Source organism: Scardinius erythrophthalmus (assembly GCF_964197995.2).
Source record: "Scardinius erythrophthalmus genome assembly, chromosome: 1".
Lineage (NCBI taxonomy): Eukaryota > Metazoa > Chordata > Actinopteri > Cypriniformes > Leuciscidae > Scardinius > Scardinius erythrophthalmus.
Window position 1 is genome coordinate 48,178,182 of NC_138221.1, and position 21,736 is coordinate 48,199,917.

General features: G+C 37.9%; 1 protein-coding gene across 13 annotated transcripts in view; it reads left to right on the forward strand.

The window, feature by feature from the left end:
• rbfox1 (RNA binding fox-1 homolog 1) overlaps positions 1–21,460 on the forward strand; it is a 291,777-nt gene extending 270,317 nt beyond the window's left edge. For 6 of the 13 annotated variants that reach the window (XM_081370504.1, XM_081370506.1, XM_081370507.1 and 3 more), the window contains 5 exons: positions 2,813–2,948; positions 4,418–4,457; positions 8,934–8,998; positions 18,930–19,005; positions 21,197–21,460. In XM_081370504.1, coding sequence (XP_081226630.1) covers positions 2,813–2,948; positions 4,418–4,457; positions 8,934–8,998; positions 18,930–19,005; positions 21,197–21,319 — 440 coding nt within the window. In that variant the 3' untranslated portion in view covers positions 21,320–21,460. Of the gene's footprint in view, positions 1–2,812; positions 2,949–4,417; positions 4,458–8,933; positions 8,999–16,313; positions 16,367–18,929; positions 19,006–21,026; positions 21,108–21,196 lie in introns of all 13 variants that reach the window. The other 7 variants (XR_014030469.1, XR_014030471.1, XR_014030473.1 and 4 more) reach the window with 3 other exon arrangements.
• The last annotated feature ends 276 nt before the right edge of the window (positions 21,461–21,736 follow it).

Consider the following 21,736-nt stretch of genomic DNA (forward strand, 5'->3'; position numbering starts at 1 on the left):
TTCCATTGTAGCAATTTCAAAGGCATTTATCAAACTCTTGAGTTGTTTGCATCATCTGATTTTGTTGTTTAGCCTCCTAATAAACCACACACATTTAAAGAGATGAATAACATTAACATAAATGTAATATATATATATATATATATATATATATATATATATATATATATATATATATATATACAGTGCTATGCATAAGTTTAGACACCCATGCTAAAGTTGACTAAAAAGAGGAATAAAAAATCTTCTTTTGGAAACTGAACTTAATGCCTTAATTTAAAAAAATGAGGAAAAATCCAACCTTTAAGGACACCAATTTTCTTTGTGAATGAATAATGTATCGTAAATAAATAAATATTCTTCCTTAAAATACAGGGTGCATAAGTCTGGACACCCCTATGTTAAATTCCCATATAGGCAGGCAGATTTTTATTTTTAAAGGCCAGTTACTTCATGGATCCAGGATACTATGCATCCTGATAAAGTTCCCTTGGCCTTTGGAATTAAAATAGCCCCACATCATCACATAGCCTTCACCATACCTAGAGATTGGCATGGTTTTATTTCAGTTAGCCTAATAGCTGGTTTGATTTGCATTGAGAGATGATCTTATGGAAAGTACTCCATGCCAATCTCTAGGTATGGTGAAGGCTATGTGATGATGTGGGGTTATTTTAATTCCAGAGGCCAAGGGAACTTTATCAGGATGCATAGTATCCTGGATCCATGAAGTAACTGGCCTTTAAAAATAAAAATCTGCCTGCCTCTATGGGAATTTAACATAGGGGTGTCCAGACTTATGCACCCTGTATTTAAAGGACGAACATTTATTTATTTACGATACATTATTCATTCACAAAGAAAATTGGTGTCCTTAAAGGTTGGATTTTTCCCTTTTTTTTTTTTTTATTAAGGCATTAAGTTCAATTTCCAAAAGATGATTTTTTATTCCTCTTTTTAGTCAACTTTAGCATGGGTGTCTAAACTTATGCATAGCACTGTATATTAAATACATGCTTTGATAATTAAAATTAAAGTAACATGTATTTATATCAGAATCATTTATATGTTAACATTAGAAATATAACACACTTCAATGGTAGGAAGGTATGTCTTCCTTCATTTTCATAAATATAATAAATTGGAATGTAAAATGTAGAGTCCATTTAGCTGTATTTCTCTCTTTAATATACTAAGACAGCTGTGGTGCACTGCGTGAAAGCGAGACATATCCAAGGTGACAAAGAGTCAAATGGAACAATCCTTTTCACATTTCTACATCACGCAAACCCCTTCCTTAAATCTGAATTTTTCATTGTCTAAATGAAAGATTCAGTGCTCCTATTAGACATTTATATGATCTTTCTTTTGAAAACCTGTAATGTTAAAGAATGAAGCAGCTTTCACAAACCCCCTCTCTCTTTCTTCCTCTCAACCATTTCAAATTAAGCCTCTTAAAAGTCATTTTCACCACCGACGCCCTATTAAACTTAATGATCATTTAACAACAATACAGAGCGCTCTGTTTTCACCCAGCCTCAGAGGTCTGTATGTCTCCTGTAGTTTGCTTATTACTCATTGTTAGAGTTTTCGGCTAATTGCAGGTGTAAATGGAGGTAGGGCACCATTCCTCACAGCTTATATTAGTTGAGACTTGTGGAATTATAGTTCATTTGGCAGTTTATTACACGTCTCTCTGGAATACTTGATTCTGATTGGTCAATTGTGGCATTCTGCAGTCAAATACTACATTGTATAACTGTATAGTTTTTGACCGCCCCTAGCAACACTGTTCTTGTTTCATCTCTTTTATCATAGCACCCTGATAAAAATCATTATGTGGTGAAGTAAATACTACAGAACAAAAAACCCTGTAATTTCTAACTGAATAAGTTAGTGCAGGCAAGAATTTGAAAAACAAATTCTGTATATAAATCCTATATTATTACTCAATTTAAGCTTGTAGAAATTAAAGCGTAAGTACTACCAACGTTATAAAATTAAGTAAAACCTACTCAACTTTCTGATACTGGTGTTCCCATCGGGCATGAATAATTAATAAGACATTGCTTTTGACATTTTAACATTGCTTTTGTTGTTTGGTTGAGTAATTTACTGTTTTGTGACAATCCATTTCCTACTCAAAATGACACATTCATACTCAAAAATTATCCAATAAATTGTGTATTGTGTACCAAGTATTGAGTTCTCTGTGTTCTGGAGGGTACAATTAGTATTAGTATTATTACCACATTACTTCTATTATGTAGATATGTTGTCTACACAATATCTACTGTATTATTTACTTGTATGTAAAGCATACACTTTAAAAGCATGGCTTAATTCAGTGTTATATTGCTTGAGTAAAATGTACTTGAAAGCACCTTTAAGGCATATATATGTAAATTAACACTTTATGATTGGTTAATCTACGCATACCAGCTTAGTTCACTCTGTCGTTCATCAGGGTTGTTCATCAAGTTGCTGAATACTGAATGGGAGTTAATGATGGTGATGTCACAGTACATCAAACTTTTTTATTTGAAAACCGCATGAAAAGCATGTTTTTCATTTAATTTTTTTACATTTACATAATGATGGTTCCTAGTGTTATTTTATTATTGTTTGTATACTATTATAGTATTTTAAGTTTTTCATCTAATATTTGTTTTATTTTATTTCAGCATTATTTCAACAACAGCAATTATTTATTTTATTTTTTGGTCAGCTATAAAAGTACTGTTCCAAACCCGTATAACTCTCTTTCTTCTGTAATTGTTCCTCATGCATATACTGTATGTTTTCTGCACAGTGCCAGGCTTCCCATACCCAGCAGCCACGGCGGCAGCGGCGGCGTACAGAGGGGCACACTTAAGAGGAAGAGGGCGCACCGTCTACAATACGTTCCGGGCAGCCGCGCCTCCCCCACACATCCCAGCCTATGGAGGGTAAGTAGCAACACTCCCTTCTCACATACACACACACGTTCACCTTCTGACAAGCGCTCCCCCTCGTCACCGGGCTGCTGTAACATGCATGCATCTCGACCTCACCACACAGAACCAGTGCAGCATGTAGCCCGTGCATCCTGCAAGTAATGATGACACTGAACTGTCATGCCGTTCTGTCATGGTCGATGGCCTTAAGCATTCCTTTTATGTAATGTAACATTATGTAAATCCTCTCAAACAACTGAATTCAGAAGGATTTTTGTGATCTCTGAGCAGTCAAATGATGATTCTGATTATTTTGGTTCTAATTTCATGTGCGTAACTTCAAGCAGATGATACTGAAGGAGATTTTGTGGAGTTTAGAAACAGGGGCTACTGACTAAATTCCACTTCCTGCTGTCTTGACAAACATGAAGGTTAGAAGATTCACAGAAAAATATCATTGGATGTTAGGCAGCAAAAGAAGAAATTTAGAGATTTTATAGTTTTTCAAGGAATTATCAGCATTTTAGAGCTGCAAATGTGGCTCAGAAATGATTACATTTATGTAATTCAGTATGCAAATAAATTTAAGAAAAAAGACCAATCGCAATTCAATATGCAAATATTACAATGACATCATTGTCACCTTCATTAAAATGTTGAATGCCAGTGACAGTCAATAAGAGATTTGGTTACACTTTATTTTAAGGTGTCCGACCGTGTTACAGTGTAATTATATATTTAAGTAATGAGTAATATTAAGCAACTACATGTACTTACTATAGGGTTAGGGTAGTACTAGGGTTTGGTTGAGGGTTAATTGCATGTCATTATGCATAATTTACTGTTATTACTATGGTAAGTACATGTAACATATGTAACAAGGACACTAAAATAAAGTGTTACCAGAGATTTTCAAGATCTTCAGATCTTAAAAATGGGGGGGGGGGGAATAATAAATAAATAAATAGCACACTTGAAATTATCTACAAAACAAAAGTATGAATGGAGTCTGTTTGGTCTTGAATTCATTTCCTTGCCTTAGAACAATTCCTAACCAGAATGTTTGGTTAATATCAATAACACATAATTATAATAATAATATTAATTATTATTATTATTATTATTATTACATTAATTTCTATTAATTTTTTATTTTTCTCAAATGTTACAAAAATTCTTCATATATATTAAAAAATCTATATTTAAAATTTTTGCTAAAGACTAAAAATATGATGCAAGTATGTTTCAGCTCTCTGTAGCCCCTCTACAAAGTCTTTACTCCACGTTCTCCTTCTAAAATGCTTCAGAAGTAATGAGTGCCTTTAAAAAGTATCTTATTCAGTGCGTGTGTATTTCTTATTCTGTTCCACTAACCCTGGCTAGAGGTGGGGTTGGTATTGCTTGCATGGGAACATGCACTAATATTGATGTGTTTTGTTTGGTGTTTGTCTGTGTGTGCGGGTGTGTTTGCATCTTTCCAGTGTTGTTTACCAGGACGGATTTTATGGTGCAGATATTTATGTAAGTATTCGCATGTCGTCCTTGAATGTTCATTTACATGCCCACACCCCCGCCCCATTCATCCCTCCGACTGTAAACCAACCAGCTGATACATTGTTGTTTTTATTGTTAGCTTTTTTTTGTTGTTTTTTTTTTTATCCTTCATTAATTGTGTCAAGAGACTTTCACACATGAGTAACAAATGAGTTTATTGCCAGTTAGGGTGAGACTCAGAGTGAAGATTGAGCACTAGAGCATGGCATGCTGCGATTGTACAATGTGAAAACTTATATGTACCTGTACCTACAGTAGACACAGATTCATGATTATTGTGAGGGTAAATATATTTAGATAGGCAAATTGGAGCAGAAAGTAATACACTTTTATTGGTTACTGAGTATTATCACATTAGATATTGTATAATCAGTTTTAGAATCTAAAATTATATTTTTTTTTCTTAATATTTATGTAAATGTAATTTTAATGTGAAAAATGAGCATTATAGGGGTTGCATGTAAAATTGTAGGTTTTTAATGAATGGTGAACTATCAAATCTTCACCGCGTTCGTTGGCGATCTACGGGCATGTTTGCGTTTATCTGGAGCGTCGCGTTTTGAGATTAGAAGAAACATCTGGAGCTGAGGTGGGATAACTAGCAGGGACCGAAACCTTGTTCTCCTCAAGGCCATATCTCATTGAGCCTGACCACAGCCTGATGTATCTCCCCCCATTCGGCCTCCTCTGGGACGAAACAAATTGTACAGGGTACAAATGTGCATGGAAATGACGGGAAGGCTGCTGTAACGCTTCCTCTGTTCTCTTGTCATTAGCACAGTGCCACAATGGCTGGGATTGATTGTTCCGCTGCGATAAGATCATCTAATATTCATTAGAAACTGTATTTGTTTATTACCAATCTTAATTTGCTGAGTGCTCTGCTAAATGTACTGAATGTTGGATAAGGTCTGAAAAATGAAGCTACACTAGCATAGAACAGACATCCTTAAGATGGGTTAAAAGTTAAACAAAGAAATACTGAGCACATACCACATGCAGGGGTGCAATAAAGCAGAAAGATCTACCAAATATAAATGACACAGCGTGTGTAATATCTCTCAACTTAATCTGTAATATAAATTGCTTCACATTTGCCTCATGTGGCTGAGTTTTCATTTCTTGAAGATCCAGAAATGCCCAAAGCCACACTGTAACTAGCAAATCCATTTGCAACATCAGTAATGATTGGAAACATTTTTGCTTAAAAATTTTTAAAAAAAATTAACTTACGAGCTATGGACATTTGATTAGTTTTTTTTTAAACTGCTGTTTGAACTGATGTAGCTACAACAATCTGTCGCACCACATTAAAGAGCATCAAAACTTTATTATTTTGTGAGGAAATAATAACATTTATTGAAAGCTGAAAGATAATAAGAATAAATCGGTTGAGTGAATGGTTAAATTATAGCCTGGCAAGCCAGACCTACATCAAGATGTTGGGTCTGGCAACTCACCATTGGCACGGCTCAATCCGAGGGGCGGGATAAACGGTTATCTCTCAAAATCCCTCTGCACGCAATAGGACAGCGCTTCAACCAACCAGAGCGTTTTCCCACCAGCGGAGCTTACGTTAGTTGATAGATTCAACTTTTGCCGTATCTGGTCGGCAAAACTACAAACACATCTTCCTTTTTTAAGAATGACTTAAGTGTCGTTCTTTGCTCTTTTCTCAAAGAAAAGCTTAACTCCAAGTCCTCCAGAGTCGCGGCCAAAGCCGATTCGAAAGACCGCTGTTCGCCAGCAGCAGCCGCCATTCTTTGTTTTCAAGTAGCAAGGAATTCACGCAGAACCGTCACAACTCTGCCGTCATTATGTTAAGCCCACCCACCGACTCTATACACGATTTGATTGGCCTGACTAGAGTTTGGTTTTTCCAGCTCGAAAGTCAACGGAGAGTTGCTAGACTACACTGGCTGCAAAATAAATTTTGCCGCCACTAGGGTGCGTCTAGATTTCTAGGCTAGTTAAATTACTTACTCATAAAGACAATCCCTTGTTTCTTTCACGGTTTTGAACAAATCGGTTGAATGAATGATTCAGTGATTCAATTCAATTAAATATGAACTATAACTTTTTTTATTGAAGCCCTTATTCTGTATTATTTCCCACCTGTCGGCCATCAAGCGGTCGTGGCAGGCAAAAACACACACACTAGTAAAAGTATGAGAAAAGCACCATGTGCATCAATAACCATGATAAGCTCAGTATGTCCACATCCACTCCAGACAGATACGAGCAGTCAGGAGTCAGTGGAGCACTATCTGTTCCTCTCTCCTCGTGAGTCATAATGATAAATTGTGGCTGCTCAACAGATGCGCATCTCAGCGTTAAAGTCCTGACCACTGCTCTCACCGCACCTGCACACCCTGTCAGTTTCCCCGAGGTTAGTTGACCAAGCCTAATGGAGCTTCAGAGACATGTAGATGCCCGCGGCCCCCGTCTGTCAGAGATGACAGCCCTGGTGACTAAGGGGCCCCGTTCGGCCGTCCCGCTCCGCAGCTCACCACGCCGGCTTTAAATACAGCGCAGATGCATCACGACAATGTGTCAGGCGTTGTGCGAGTAAATGAAATGGTTTGTTAAGGGGCCGGCCACGCAGTGGGAGTGTCGAATTACCCGGTGAGTCATTATGGAAGGAGTTAGAGGACGGAGGTGGTGCAGCGTGGAAGTGGGAGGGTGAGGAACATGAAGAAGGTTGTGAGAAGGAACTGCTGTTATGTATGTGTGAGTGCAGGGAGAGGAAGGTTGGTAATTACTACAGCCTGAAGGCCTGGTGTGGAGAACAGCAGGGTCAGGAGACCAGTAAACCCCGGAGAAACAGAGAAAGAGCAGAGGTGTACAGATGGACTTATCGGTTGGTGTTTTCTGTGGACTGCTAATGGGAGTGGTAAAGGAAGCTGTGCCTCCTCCTCAAAAAAAAAAAAATGGATGAGAGAAAAATCAACAGTACAAAAATACACCAAATATTAGGAAATATTACATTGCATTAAACAACAAGCAAGAGTGCTGTTCTGAATATTTAGTAAAACAGCCCGATTGCGAGTGTATTATTGCTTTTAAACTACAGTTTTGTAAATAGGAATATATAGAGCAACTTGCATGTCAGACTAAATGTTTGTCAGTTTATTAGTTGGCTAAACAATGTCACCTGACCAATCAAATTAGAGCAGATATTCCCAACCATGGTTTGTTTATGAATATAGATTATAGATTAGGATTAAGTTTTGCTTGCTTTCTTTCTTTCTTTCTTTCTTTCTTTCTTTCTTTCTTTCTTTCTTTCTTTCTTTCTTTCTTTCTTCTTCCTTCCTTCCTAACCACCTTAAGCAGGTTCTAGGGGTTTAAATGTTTTTTTTACAATTAATATGTATAGGTGTTGCACCTAAAATTGGTATCAAATTGGTGCCAGTCACAACTCAACTTCCAGTGATTTATTTTACTTTCATAATTACTAATGAAGGAAATCAAGCTCTGAAAAGTAAATCAAGTGTAACATGAAATGAAAGACAAATTACAGAAATACTTTTGACAAGTTAAATGGATGAAAAATAAAGATAATTCATTTAAATAAAGATTATTCATAATGATACAATTTTTTTGCGGTGCAAGTATGATAGTTTGTATTTTATGACACTGCGCACAAAGACTCCAGGCAGAGGTAGATATCTGGTTTAGTATTTATAAAGGGTATAATGGGGCTTTGGGTTTAGATATGACAAAAATGGTTGACACTAAATAAAAAGACATTAATTAATTCTCATATAAGAAAAAAAAAAAGTCAAAAAAAAAAAAAATCCACAGCACAGCACTGACCGTGTGGGAGTATTTTAAGCAGGCAGCTCCATCTCGCACAGTCATTGACTATGAAAACAACACCGTTCAAATCAGCAGACATGTGCGCTTTTGACTGGATGTGTTTGTTTGGCCTTTTTGCCTTACTGAACATCAGATGTTACCGTTCCACATGTTGAAATTATTTCTTTCTCTGTTGTTGGCAAAAAGAAGTAGTGTAGTATGACAGCGCTACATAATTAATCCTCAGATGCATGCATGAGATGAATAAGAAACTAGGTTGACTCACACCAACATAAGGCTGCTGCTTTGTAATTAGATTATGCATATTTAATAGCTATGATTATGACATGTGCGTCCCCTCTTTTGGAGCATGCCGGCAATTGCGTGCGCCGATACCGTGAACTCCGAGTGAACGAATGCGACGTTGTCTCGTGCTGCTCTCCAAAAGCACTCCATGCCTCTTCATCTCCATGAGATTCAGTCGTACAGTCTCTGTCACAGCACATAACATCAAACCCAACCCCCTCCCCCCACCCCCTCCACCCACCATCGCTGTTTCATTTCTCACAAACAAATTTTATAAAAAAGTCCAAACATCTGTTGTCGACGTGCCCATGTGAGCGAGTGTGTGTGTTGTGTTTCTAGGGTGGTTACGCTGCCTACCGATACACTCAGCCTGCTACTGCTACCGCCGCTGCCTACAGTGACAGGTAAGACACACACCGCTGCCTGCACACCACTGACAACACCACCTTACCAGGCCCTCCGGCGGGGCCCTTAACACCCAATCCAGCCTCGTTCTCTCTCACCCTTCCTCCTCTGAGGTCAAACTCTCTCCCTTCGTCACGAGCAGAGGCAGGCGTGCGCTCAAAAAAATAAAAAAGGCCAGCCTGATTTATTAGCCTAATTCCCCTCGCCAGTGGTGATGGGGAATATCACGGTGCCCAGTGCAGTAATTGGCAAATTAAATCAAATGAGATGTCACTGCAAATGTAATGGTGAAGCGCATCCATGGTGGAGCAACTGTAACTGCAGAATGAAGTGGGATAGACCTGACAGTTCCTCAGAGATGAGACAAAAGCCCGTTTGGCAGGGCGACCAGAGGAAGTCGTCTTGGCTGATTTTGATTTCCTTTTCTTTTCTCTCTCTCTCTCTCTCTCTCTCTCTCTCTCTCTCTCTCTCTCTCTCTCTCTCTCTCTCTCTCTCTCTCTCTCTCTCTCTTTCCCTCTCTTGTCAATTGTGAGTGTAAGCTTATTGCAGATGGCACGCAATCAAGAATAAAGCAAATTCGGAGCCTTGATGTGATTGTAAAACATTCGCATGACACAAAAGCATATCTGCTCATGACTGTTAATGCCAAATAATGATCGTAATGCTGTCATCCAACATGTAACAACTGATATTGTGCAGCCATAACTAGATGAAGCAACACTTGATTATCATGTCATCTTAGCAGTGCTGTCATAATCTGTCAACGGTGTCCCTGCATGCATGTTGAAAATTGTGTGCCGTGAATCACACCCGACTGGTTGTGCGTGGTGCTCATCATCATTACATCATGTTTATGTAATCATCTCGGGAGTGTTTGTGCGTATGCAGATCCTAGTGTCCGCGGCAAAGGCAGATCATTAGCCACGGATCGGGACGAAACGCACCCGAGCGCACTTTTGGATGTCTGCCGGCCGTGAGCTGCATGTGGTAGAGTCTTTAGTGTTTGTAATTGTTGCCAGGCTGGGTGGTTTCATGATCAGTTCAATAACCACATGTGTCCTCCTCACATGCAGGGACTTTCTCTGAAGAAATACAGTAGACTGTCCTCAGAGATTAGAGTAATACCGTCCTAAGAAACCACGTTATTGATTCCAAGGGCTCTTGTTGCTGTTCTGTGGCTTCTTGTTATGAGAAATCTTTTATGGTATAGCGGTAATCTGATTTTCTGTTGGTTCGATTACTCTCGGCTTAGGCAATCATGTAATCATGTAAAGATGCACTAGCTTGTCCGAATTAAACATTCAAATATTTTATTTACTTATTTACCAATAAATGGAACAGAATCCATGTTCTGTCAGGACCACTACCGTCAAATATGATTGACAATTAGCATACAGTTTGGATTGGCGGAATGGTTCCGTTCTGGGCGAGAACTCCCTGCGCATCCATGCAGCCTAGCATGGATAAGAGCAGGGAGAGCAGCAATAATCCCCCTTGGGGTAAACAGAACAGAACCAACATGAAAATTTGCAAATATATTTAATTCAAGATTTTAAAGTACAACATTATTCGATAATTATTCTGATTCAAGGGGAATCAGAATGTCAAATCCTGACTGGGCGAGAGGAGGAGCTGAGGATGGAGGAGGGTAATTAGCTCCTGAGAAACGCGATAGCTGCTGATAATACTGAAGGAGCTTATATATGTATATGGTGATAGGCGTCGTATTCCTATAGGTAGATGTGGATCAGCTGAGGTTCAGCTGATGCGAGCTTGACTAACGTGACCTGCCAGAACTAACGCTACGCTTGATTTAAATAAAAAAGTACATCAAGAAGTACCATTCAATGGTTTGGGGTCAGTAAGATTTGTTCCTGTTTTTGAAAGTTGCTTATTGATTACCAATAGCAAGTAAAAACAGTAATGTTGTAAAATTTAAAAAAAAAAAAACTTTCTTTTGTAATATGTTTTAAAACATTAATGTATTTTGTTTACTGTATTTAATTTTTCAGCATCGTTACTCCAGTCTTCAGTGTCAGTGTGTCCTTCAGAAATTCTAATATACTGATTTGCTGCTCAAGAAACATTTCTTATTGTTATCAATGTTGAAAACAGTTGTGCCGCTTAATATTTTTTGTGAAAACTTATATTTTTATACTTAATATTATACTATTTATAATATTTTTAGGATTTTTTGATGAAGCACTGTTCGAAAGAATAATCTTTTTATTGCATATTTGCTGAATATAATAATTATTATTTTAATTTACTGACCCTAAACTTTTTAATGGTAGATACAGTCAGGGACATTTCTAGTATAGCTTTTCAGATTTACATTTACTAATTTTGTATTAAGTATACATTTAAATATTTGGAAGACTTTAATAAATGTAAGAAGAAGTTTTCCTACCTTGACATTTTCTGACCAACTACATCATTTCTGTTTTTATTTAACATGGATTCTGATCCATTTATTGGGAAACAGATAAATAAACGGTTGTGACACTACTGTGCATCGTGTGACATCAGAGATTTTTTCTAAGCTAAGCATCAGTATTACTATATCTGACAGTATCAGATATCTGTGCACAGCTCGTCCTGCTAGACATGAATGATGTGTTTCAGCGATTGCTTTAAGTGTTTTGTCAGTAATACAGATCTTAGTCTCTCTTTTATTATGTTCTATGAACCCCCACAAAATTGCCTGTGGTTCAGTTTGTATTAAAAATGTAGTTATACTAGTAGACATAGTCATTGCTTTGCCAGTGGGCAGAGCTAATGCTAATGCTCAAACTGATTCAATTCAGAAAGTTTCCTTAATGTTGTTTCGCTCTCTGCTGCAGAAACCTGCTTGATTGATTATGCAAATGAAGAGGCCTCTCAATAACATTTGAATTATTTTGTTTACCTTTAGACACATTTTGAGAATAATAGCAGCTTTGGGAAATTGAAACCGCAGCCCACCATACAAATTAGGTTTTCCCATACAAATTCTAGGTAAATGAGTTTGCATAAGACTAGTCTTTAATGATGGAACTTATAAATGATTGTTATTGAGAAGTCATTCATTTTTTACATGTTTCAGATTCAAAAGGATTGAATTATTCATTTCCAATGTAAATGACTTATAATCTCTCTTCCCTCATAAAAAAAATTAATTATTCATATCTCAATGAGTAACGTTTTTTAGACAGTTGGAGTTTAATCGTTCAATCTGCCTCCATTAAAATAACCTCTCAGCGTTGTTAGATGTTATCACTTTGTGTGAAAGATATCATCTCTGATCTCCGCTAATCCTGCGAGTGTTTTGACTGCAGTTGATCTCTTGCCTTCTATGGTGGCGGATATCAATACCCCAAAAGCTTTATCTTAACAAAGTGGCGCACTCCGACACCCTGCCTTCCCGCAGCTGGTCTCATTAGCAGTTAGCCTCTGCATCTGGTTCCTGCTGTTTGTCAGAGCTTCACTCGCTCTCTGTCAGAAGTGTCCAGGGTCGATGCTGCTCGAGGCTCGACCGCTCCCATCTGAACAGCTGCGGGCCGGGGACGTGTGGGTCAGGAGTACACGGTTTCCAACAACCCACCATGACCTCTGTCCCCGCGACGCTTGTTCAGGAGAGGTTGAGGTGGTCCGTCGTGCGTGTTTCTGGCGCTCCCTGGACTGAGCTGAAAACCCTCAGGGTTAACAGCTGTGCGGGACAACTCTTTCAACTCTTCATTCATTCAGTTTATCAGTAAATGATGCTGCTAACGCATACCAGGCATGCTCAGGGGTGTAAAAAGCACTGAGAAATGATACTGAAGTGACAGTGTGGGATTTCACATAATTAAAAAATCAGAATCAATGTATCATGCTAAAAATATACTTGAGTGAAAGTATTTCAAAGTAAAAAATCGACTTTTTCCTTAGAAAGTGTTGACACTTGAATGTTGTTATGTAAAGCCTCAAGTGTTTGTCGTCAAGAATGGTTATGATGTAATTAAACAGCTTTGCTTTGGATCAAAGATTATGTTGACATCTCTTCAAGGATGAATATATGACGAATACAGTAATGTGAGCAAATTACATTTTATTTAAAAGATTCAAAGGGACATAACGAAGACCAACAAAAATATACACTATACCATCAAAAAATATATATTTTTAAAAGAAATCAGTACTTTTATTTAGCAATTATGCATTAAATTGATCAAAAACTATGCTAAAGACATAATGTTAAAATGTATCGTGGTTCCACACAACTGTTTTCAACATTTATGATAATAAGAACTGTTTCTTGAGTGGCAAATCAGCATATTAGAATGATTTCTGAAGGATCATGTGACACTGAAGACTGGAGTAATGATGCTGAAAATTCAGTTTTGGCATCACTGGAATAAATTACATTTTAAAATATATTCAAATAGAAAACTTTACTTACATTTTTATTATTATTATTATTCATTTTTTATAACTGACCCCAAACTTTTTTAATTAAATTAATATATAATATTTTTTTATTAATATAAGGAAAGATTTACACTTGTAAAATACGTCCTTTATACGTTAACTAAAAAGTATAATGTTTTCATTAGAAATGTTATTGAGTAGAGTTACAAATGTTTAGTTTTTGGTAAAGTACATATTTCCAAAAATTGTCCTTTATTTGTATGAATGAAGTAGAATTACTCAAGTGCTTTACACCCCTGGATGTGTTGGCCAGATGTCTGCATTTTGCCTGGAAGTGCCAGTGACCACTAATTGCTGATACAAAGAAGAGATGAAACATTATACAGTGTAGTCTAGTGTGTACGTGTACCAATGCTCATATGAAGTGCTTGCGACTTTAGCGTCTTCATGAAGTGCATGTGTAGTCTTTAATGTGTATGATTGGAATCAATGGTCATATCTGAAGCCAATACATATCTAATTTTGTAAGGCACTGTGAATTATAGAAAGTGCACCATTTAATGCATGTGTTCAAATGCATGTCTGCATTGAGCTTTACTCTCGTGTGTGTGTGTGTGTGTGTGTGTGTGTGTGTGTGTGTGCGTGTGCGTGTGCGTGTGCGTGTGTGTGTGTGTGTGTGTGTGTGTGTGTGTGTGTTTGCGCATTGGGACGGTCAATACTGTCATGCAAAATAGAACATTGTATTCAAAACAAACCCCCTAACATGATTAAGAGGGCCGATTCAATCTGAATGCATAGCAGGAATAAATGATTCATTTAGTTATTAAATATAGCTCCAAGCGGCAATTAAAAATGGGCCTGGCAATATGGCGGCCAATGTCTCTAATTAGACGTGAGATCGAGCCATGACACATCATTTGTCACACCTGTGAAGTGACTCATGAAGCTTGTGTAATGTAACCAATAATATGACTCATGCTAGTCATGTTTGTTTACCCAGAGTGCACCATTTACCCTATTCCTGTTTGCAATTAAAGAGTTTTTATTTTTATTTAGTTTTTTTATAACAAGGCTACTGTAGTCCTGTATAGTGTTTCTGCTGACTTAAAGCTGTAAACAATAAATGTTGATTAAATTGAATCTAAATATATATTTCACAGTTCACAAGATTAAAGGTGCACTTATTAATTTTAAGTTTTTTTTTTGCGCACGTTTGGCTGTATGGCAGTCGTATTGAACTTACTGCCAACTAGTGGCACTTATGATTGAATTGCACTGCATTCGCAGCACTACTGAATAGTGCTGAAAATGTCTTGAATGGTCACCAAAAAAAATAGCATTTTTTATTATTCTTAATGTACGTAATTTTATAGACATCTTGATTTGCCATTTGTAATACAATTTTCTTCCATAATCCAACTATTTCTGAGTGTCAGAGGATATAATTTTTTTTTTAAGTAGGGTGAGATTTGCATATTTCCATTGGGAATCGATTGAACCAATGTTAGTTTAAAAAAAAAAAATTATAAAAAAAAAAAACTGTCTAAATAATTTGGCATTGGTCTTAAGTGACTTCATCAGGAAATAAAAAAGTAATTTCAGAAGAAGAGCATGTTATTACATTCTGATTAAAGATAATGAAAAAAAATATATATATATATTCATAACAAATTGGACTAATCAGTCATTCACAAGACGACCAGGAACATGCATTAAGAAAGTAAATATGGTCAGTTCTGACTTTTATGTTGACTAATACAATTTTTTTTTAAAGAAGTCTCTTATGCTCACCAATTTATTAGCATTTAGTTAATAAATTGTAATTATAATTTAAAATAATATTTTCTATTTGAATACATTTAATGTATAAAATGTATTCCTGTGAGGGAAATACTGGGTTGTCAGCATCATTGCTGCACAAGAAACATTTCTTATCATTATCAATGTTGCAAACAGTTGTGCTGCTTAATATTTTTGTGGAAACCGTGATATGTTTTCCAGGATTCCTTAATGAATAGAAAGCTCAAAAGAATAGCATTTGTTTAAAATAGAAATCTTTTGTATTATAAATGTCTTTACTGACACTTTTGATCAACTTAATGAGTTATTGCTTAATAAAAATATAATTTTCTTTATTTTTAAATCGTACCTACCCCAAATATTTTTCAAAATGTACTATTTATTTCTTTATGTAAATACGTGTGCAAATGAGTGCACCTAGTTATTTTGACATTTTAAAATATATCTACCATAAATCTGTTCAGAATACAGAGGTAGTTTTCCTTTTCTTTCTCTTCTCGTCTCACTCCCAAGAACAGTTTACGGTGTATGACATAAGCACTCTGATGTATAATATTATCTGCTTTGATTTCCAATATAATCCATGTATAATGGTCGCAGTCTCAGGTGTTTCTAACGGGCTCGACGACCGGCTTTTATGTGACCGATCAAGGCCATCCAGCGCTATTCAGTAATGCTGTGAATGCAGTTCCTTGACTTTTACAGAACAATAGTGATGGAGGGAGGGGGTTTACAGAGCAGAGGACGTTTAGAGCGGCGAAATCAAAAGCGTCTCGAGCACAGCTGCAGTTTCTATTGAATCGGTCCCCGTCCGAGGTTTTGATTTAGTCTCATCTCTGATATACTGTGTATGTCTTTTTTTACCCCTCTTCTTTACTCCCGCATTTGCATCTCAGCATGCTTTTCCCTCTTCCTCCATGTTGATACCCGTACAGCGTGCAGGGCCGCACACAGAGAGCTCTGGTTGTTTTTGCTTGTGAACTAAAACCCATTTATGCCAAGCACCCTCACCATCCATCCCCTACCCCCTTTCCAATCCCTTAACCCCCCCCCCCCCCCACACCCCACCTCTCGTCCATCCAGCCAGTCAGCAGGCGGTATTGTAAATTTTATCTTCTCTTGCAGAAATCATTTCGTCTTCGTTGCAGCAGATGAAATTTCTTGTAACACCTCCTCAGGTAAAATAAATAACTATAAATGAATACCAAATCACCCTCACTTTCTCTATGCACCCATGAGGGAGCGAGCATATACCCCCTTTTTAATGCACCCTGACAGTGAGTGCTTCTATTGCCCGGCTGTCTCCTTATTTCTGCCCCCTTTGATTAGTAGATGTTACGTTTTTTTCTTACTACGTTTCTCTTGAATGCTCTTTTTTGGACGAGTGGAGTAGTTTTGGAGTACTGCATGAGGATAGCTGGAAGGCATCGCATTCATCGTTCTCGTCTTCTGTTTCTCTCTCCCATGGCATTGCTTGGAAGAGGCATGTGTTCCTTGAAGAGTGAAATGAACACGCTTGTCACGAGCTTGGAATCTGTGGTTTTCCTTTTTTTTCCTTTCTTAATCTTCCTTGTGTTCCATCGTTCCTTTGAGCTCTCCACCATCGCCCTTCCCTCTCCATTAGATCTGTATGTGTGTGTGTGTGTGTGTGTGTGTGTGTGTGTGTGTGTGTGTGTGTGTGTGTGTGTGTGCTCGAGAGGGCTTCTTTTTTTTTCTTTTTTTTTTGGTTTGTTTGTTATTATTTTACAGGCGTGTAGTGCTAGTGATGTTGTCATTGTGGTATCAAGGTTGCTCATGTAGTGTATGGTGTCTTGCACATTGGCTATAGGTGGCTAGATCTTGGGAATGACACTAGTGTGATTGTTACTGGTTTGAGTTGCGGTATACCGAAAGGAGAATGGACTTGTCCATCCACACATTGATTTTGTGACAGCCCTATTTTTTTCCCTAGCCTTTCTTCTTTTTCTTTATTCCCCGCCTCGACCAGGGAAAATGAATATGCTAACAAGGCTGTAATTTAGCAGACGGCACTTTCTTGAAGACATCAGCTGTTTTCTGTAAAACACAATTGAAATGTGTAATTTGGAGTCTGAAAAACTTGCAAATTATGGTCTAATTGTCCCAGTTCAATAATTGCTGATAACCCCGAAGGCCACACGTTCACAAACCAACATAATCAGATAGTAAAGCGGAGAGGATCCGCAACTCGCATTAGAGCCCCTAAAGTACAGCCCGGCATTGTTTAAAGAAATCATAGAAATGAGCTGTCCATGCGGTCTCCTGGTGGGAAAAGTCAATACATTTAGAGGAATGGCGCTGCTGGAGCACACATTTTCCAAAATAATGAGCATCAAGTCAATAATGCAGATATATCCCAGCCATTTGAGATTTATTAACCTGTATCTCAGGGCCCAGATCTAATTTAGCTGTATGTTATAGTCACTGGTGTTCATTAACAAACATAGAGCCTACCAGTCTCATAAATCAGGGGGGGGGGGATGGGGGGTTTGCCTTCAACCTGTCTCGATGGGCGGCAGGAAGAGAAGAGTTTACTATGACGAATCTTGGAAAGGAGTAAACCGATAGTCACAAGGACGAGTTTAAGCTTAAATTTGTAGCACTGCTGGAAAAACAGACGAAAACACCAACAGTGTCCTTCAAACAAGCCATTAAAAGCCCCACTTCTTGCATTTCAGGTTACTCATCCAATCAGCGTTTTCCCCTTACCTAATTCTTTAGGAATAATTCACCAGGCGCTATATCCTTAGGGGTCACCTTTTCAATCTTAGCTCCTGAAGAGCACAGGCAGCCCCGGTTTGATCACTGCACTGCATACTCATTAAAACTAACCCCTGTAAACACAGATAACGCAGGTCAAACAAAATACTTGGCCGCGCATTGAAATATGAAGACAGAGCGACTGTGTAGTGAATAACAATGTCTGTACTAATTTGCAGTGGATTAACTTCTTAATCGCCAGGAGTGGCGGAATATGTAAATTGACGAAATTCTCTGCCTTTTGATCGTCCCTTGAGTTGGTCCAAAAACAGCATGCATGCAAAACAATGCTCGAAGCAGCAGATATTCCAGGTTGTTTTAACTCGAATTTTGAGGGGGAACAACGTGAGATCTCAGGATAAAAGACACTACATTACACATTAAACTGCACCATTTTCTTCAAGGATAATGAACAGATGTTTTGTTTTTTGGGCAAGTACTGTAAAACATTGATCTCTGGTCTGTTTGGGGTTTTTTTCTCTCTCCTGTGGTGTATTTTTTGCCTTTTTGATCAATATGCCTAAATTAAACTACGAAAAAAAAAAATTGAAGGGTTTTTGTGCAAGTGTATTGAACTAGAAAAAAACAAGCAAGTTCCTCTTGGTACTTGGATTTGCCAAAGCTTGTACGTACAAACGGATGTTGCCGTTAGCGCTGCCATCCCGTAATCACAGAATAAGAATGAGCAGAGCATCTAATGATGTCTTGCACAACTTTCCCTTCAACTTTCAAACAGTGATGTCTTCCTCTGCCCTGTGCAGCATGACTGCAAGAGCCATGTGATCTTCTCCTCTCTGACTTCATTTGATAGTCATTTTCCAAACACTCTGAAATCATCACCATACAGTACGTAGTTGCTTCAGTCCGTGGTGTTGTATATGACTGTATGACATTTGTGTTTGCATAGAAAAGGAGCGATTTTCAACTTGCCGGCACGATCTGACCGTCTCTTTGTTTCCACAGTTACGGACGAGTTTATGCTGCCGACCCCTACAACCACGCACTTGCTCCAGCAGCCACATACAGCGTTGGTGCCATGGTGAGCGTGACTTTTTTTTCTGCATCTGCCTCTTCCTCCTCGTTTCCTCTCTCTTTTTTTCTCTTTCCTCATTACCCCTTTATTTATCCCTTCCCTGCTCTTTTCTCTGTGCACGCTTGTCATGTATGCTCATTCTTTTCCCTTTTCTTCCCACCTTTTCCTCCTGCATGGATTTTAGCACTGCTGACATCTCCTCACTTAAACTTAATTGAATTTGTCTCTTGTGCTAACGGCAGCTGAAATGCCACATTAATCCTCCCAGTAAACGTGATAAATGTCTTAATTTCTTGGCAGTGTAGTGCATGTTAGTTATTATATTTCTAATTTTGTGAATATCACCTAGCCGTGCTCTCCCCTTAATGGAATAATTAGTCATTTTGATAATTAAATCCATCACCTAAGTGGTGCTGTAGCAACAGCTAAAAGAGGGAGCGAGCAGAGGAGAGACGGATTGATGAAAGAGTGCAAGGAAGACCGTCAGGAGTCTCTTGTTTGTACGTGGACTGCTTTTGATTGCAAAATTGCATACAAAACGCACACTGCAAAGATCAACTTCTTAATCTGTATTTTTGTCTAGTTTTCCACTTTAAACTTGCTTAAAACTTCTGTGTAAGAGCAATAATGTGTAATTATTTGAAGGTTTACTTTTCTTACACCATTTGCAAATAGTTTTTTCTTGTTTTAAGCATAAACCTCTCTAAAGGTGTGGTCACATATACCGTTGCTCAGCAAATTGTTGCCGGTGAAATCTAATCATTTCAATAGGAACCCACAGGATTGGGAATGTCACGGTAGGGGTGAAAGAATTGCGCACGAAAATTTTGCGATTCAGTTAGTCATGCTAATTCAACGCATTGACTAACAGAGGACTGCTGGTTTCGAAAGTGACAAGCATTATTTTTAGTTTTTGTTTCTTTCTTTATTGTATAGCACAGTGAAGATTAGACACAAAGCTAATCTCAGTTCACCTGATGTTGGAGTAGAGTACTTGCACGAGGCTATATCGCTTCTGACATGAATCTACACTATTACCAAAATATTTCCTTTTTTTGCCTACAAAACTGCTCAAATTTTGTTTGTGACCACACCTAAAAAACTCAGATAAAAAAGTTTCTCAAATACATAGTTTACAGTTTAGTTTTTGGTAATTTACCAAATCTTTTCACAGATTTTTGCCTGAAGATAAGACGAAAATACAGGTTAAAGGGTTAGAAAATGAAATGTCTGCCATTAATTGTTCACCCTCATGTCGTTCCAGAGCTGTAAGGCCTTCGTTCGTCTTCGAAACACAAATGAAGATATTTTTGATAAAATCCATGAGCTTTCTGACCCTTTCACAAGGCCCAGAAAGGTAGTAAAGATATTGTTAAAAAAGTACATGTGGCTCCAGTGGTTCAAATGTAATGTTATGAGCGACGCAAATACTTTGTGCGCAAAATAAATAAATGACAACTTTATTCAACAATTTCTTCTCTTCCGTGTTAGTCTCTGACGCTGTTCACGTGAGCACCACAACGCATGCGTGTGATACCGACGCGGGATCCAGCCAATACTGAGCCGCCGTTCTGACATAGAACCGGAAGCGCTGCACTGTGTTTACAACGTGAACAGAGGCAGATACTGACACGGAGGAGAACAAATTGTTGGATAAAGTTTTATTTTTAAATATTCTCGTCGCTTCATAACGTTAAGGTTGAACCACTGGAGTCACATGGACTATTTTAACGATGTCTTTACTTACTAGCTTTCTGGGCCTTGAAAGTAGTAATTAAATTGCTGTTTATGGTGGGATCAGAGAGCTCTCAGATTTCATCAAAAATATCTTCATTTGTGTTCCGAAGATGAGCGAAAGTCTTAAAGGTTTGAAACGACATGAGGGTGAGTAATTAATCACAGAAATGTCATTTTTGGGTGAACTAACCCTTTAAGAAAATGATTTTGCAGAGTATGAAACTCTACATATGTTGCTCTTTTTTTATTATTTAACTCATGTATTCTTTCATCCCTTTCACGTTTTTAAGTAGCTAAATGCATCTCTTCTGGCATGAGGTGTGTCGGTGTGCTTGCTGCATGATGGAACGTGATTGGTTTGCGTCCGGGGGGTATGTACGGTAAATAGCCTGAATGCTAGCGGAGGTCCCCTCTGAGCTGTGTCAATTAAACGTGTCCAAACCCGTGGCTTCTCTTCCAGAATGCTTTCGCTCCCTTGACTGATGCCAAGACCAGAAGCCACGCCGATGATGTGGGTCTCGTTCTTTCTTCTTTGCAGGCTAGTATATACCGAGGTGGATACAGTCGTTTCGCGCCATACTAAAAAAAAAAAAAAAAACCTTTCAAAACCTATTGAGAATCTTCCTGTGGGGGTAAAGGAGGAGTAATTCAGAGGCCTGGGTATTGCAATACATGCAGTAGTGCATCATTTTAGCATCTCTTAAGAGAGAAGACAAAAACGGATATTTTTCATCTTATACCTCAGATATTTTGTGCTGTGTATTTTAATATTGTGGGTTTTTAATTTCTAAAGATTACATAGATTGTTGGCTGTAGAGGTTTCTGTGGTGATCTAGAGAGCTGCTAGATTTTAAAAAGATGAAAAAAAAAATAAGAAGATACAAATTGTTAGGGCTTTATCATGTAAATGAGTTCTGTATGATAAATATTCAAGTCACTTCGGGGTTATCATATTTTGTAAGAGTGTAAGTGACTAGAGTCGTCCAGTGGTTTACGCTTT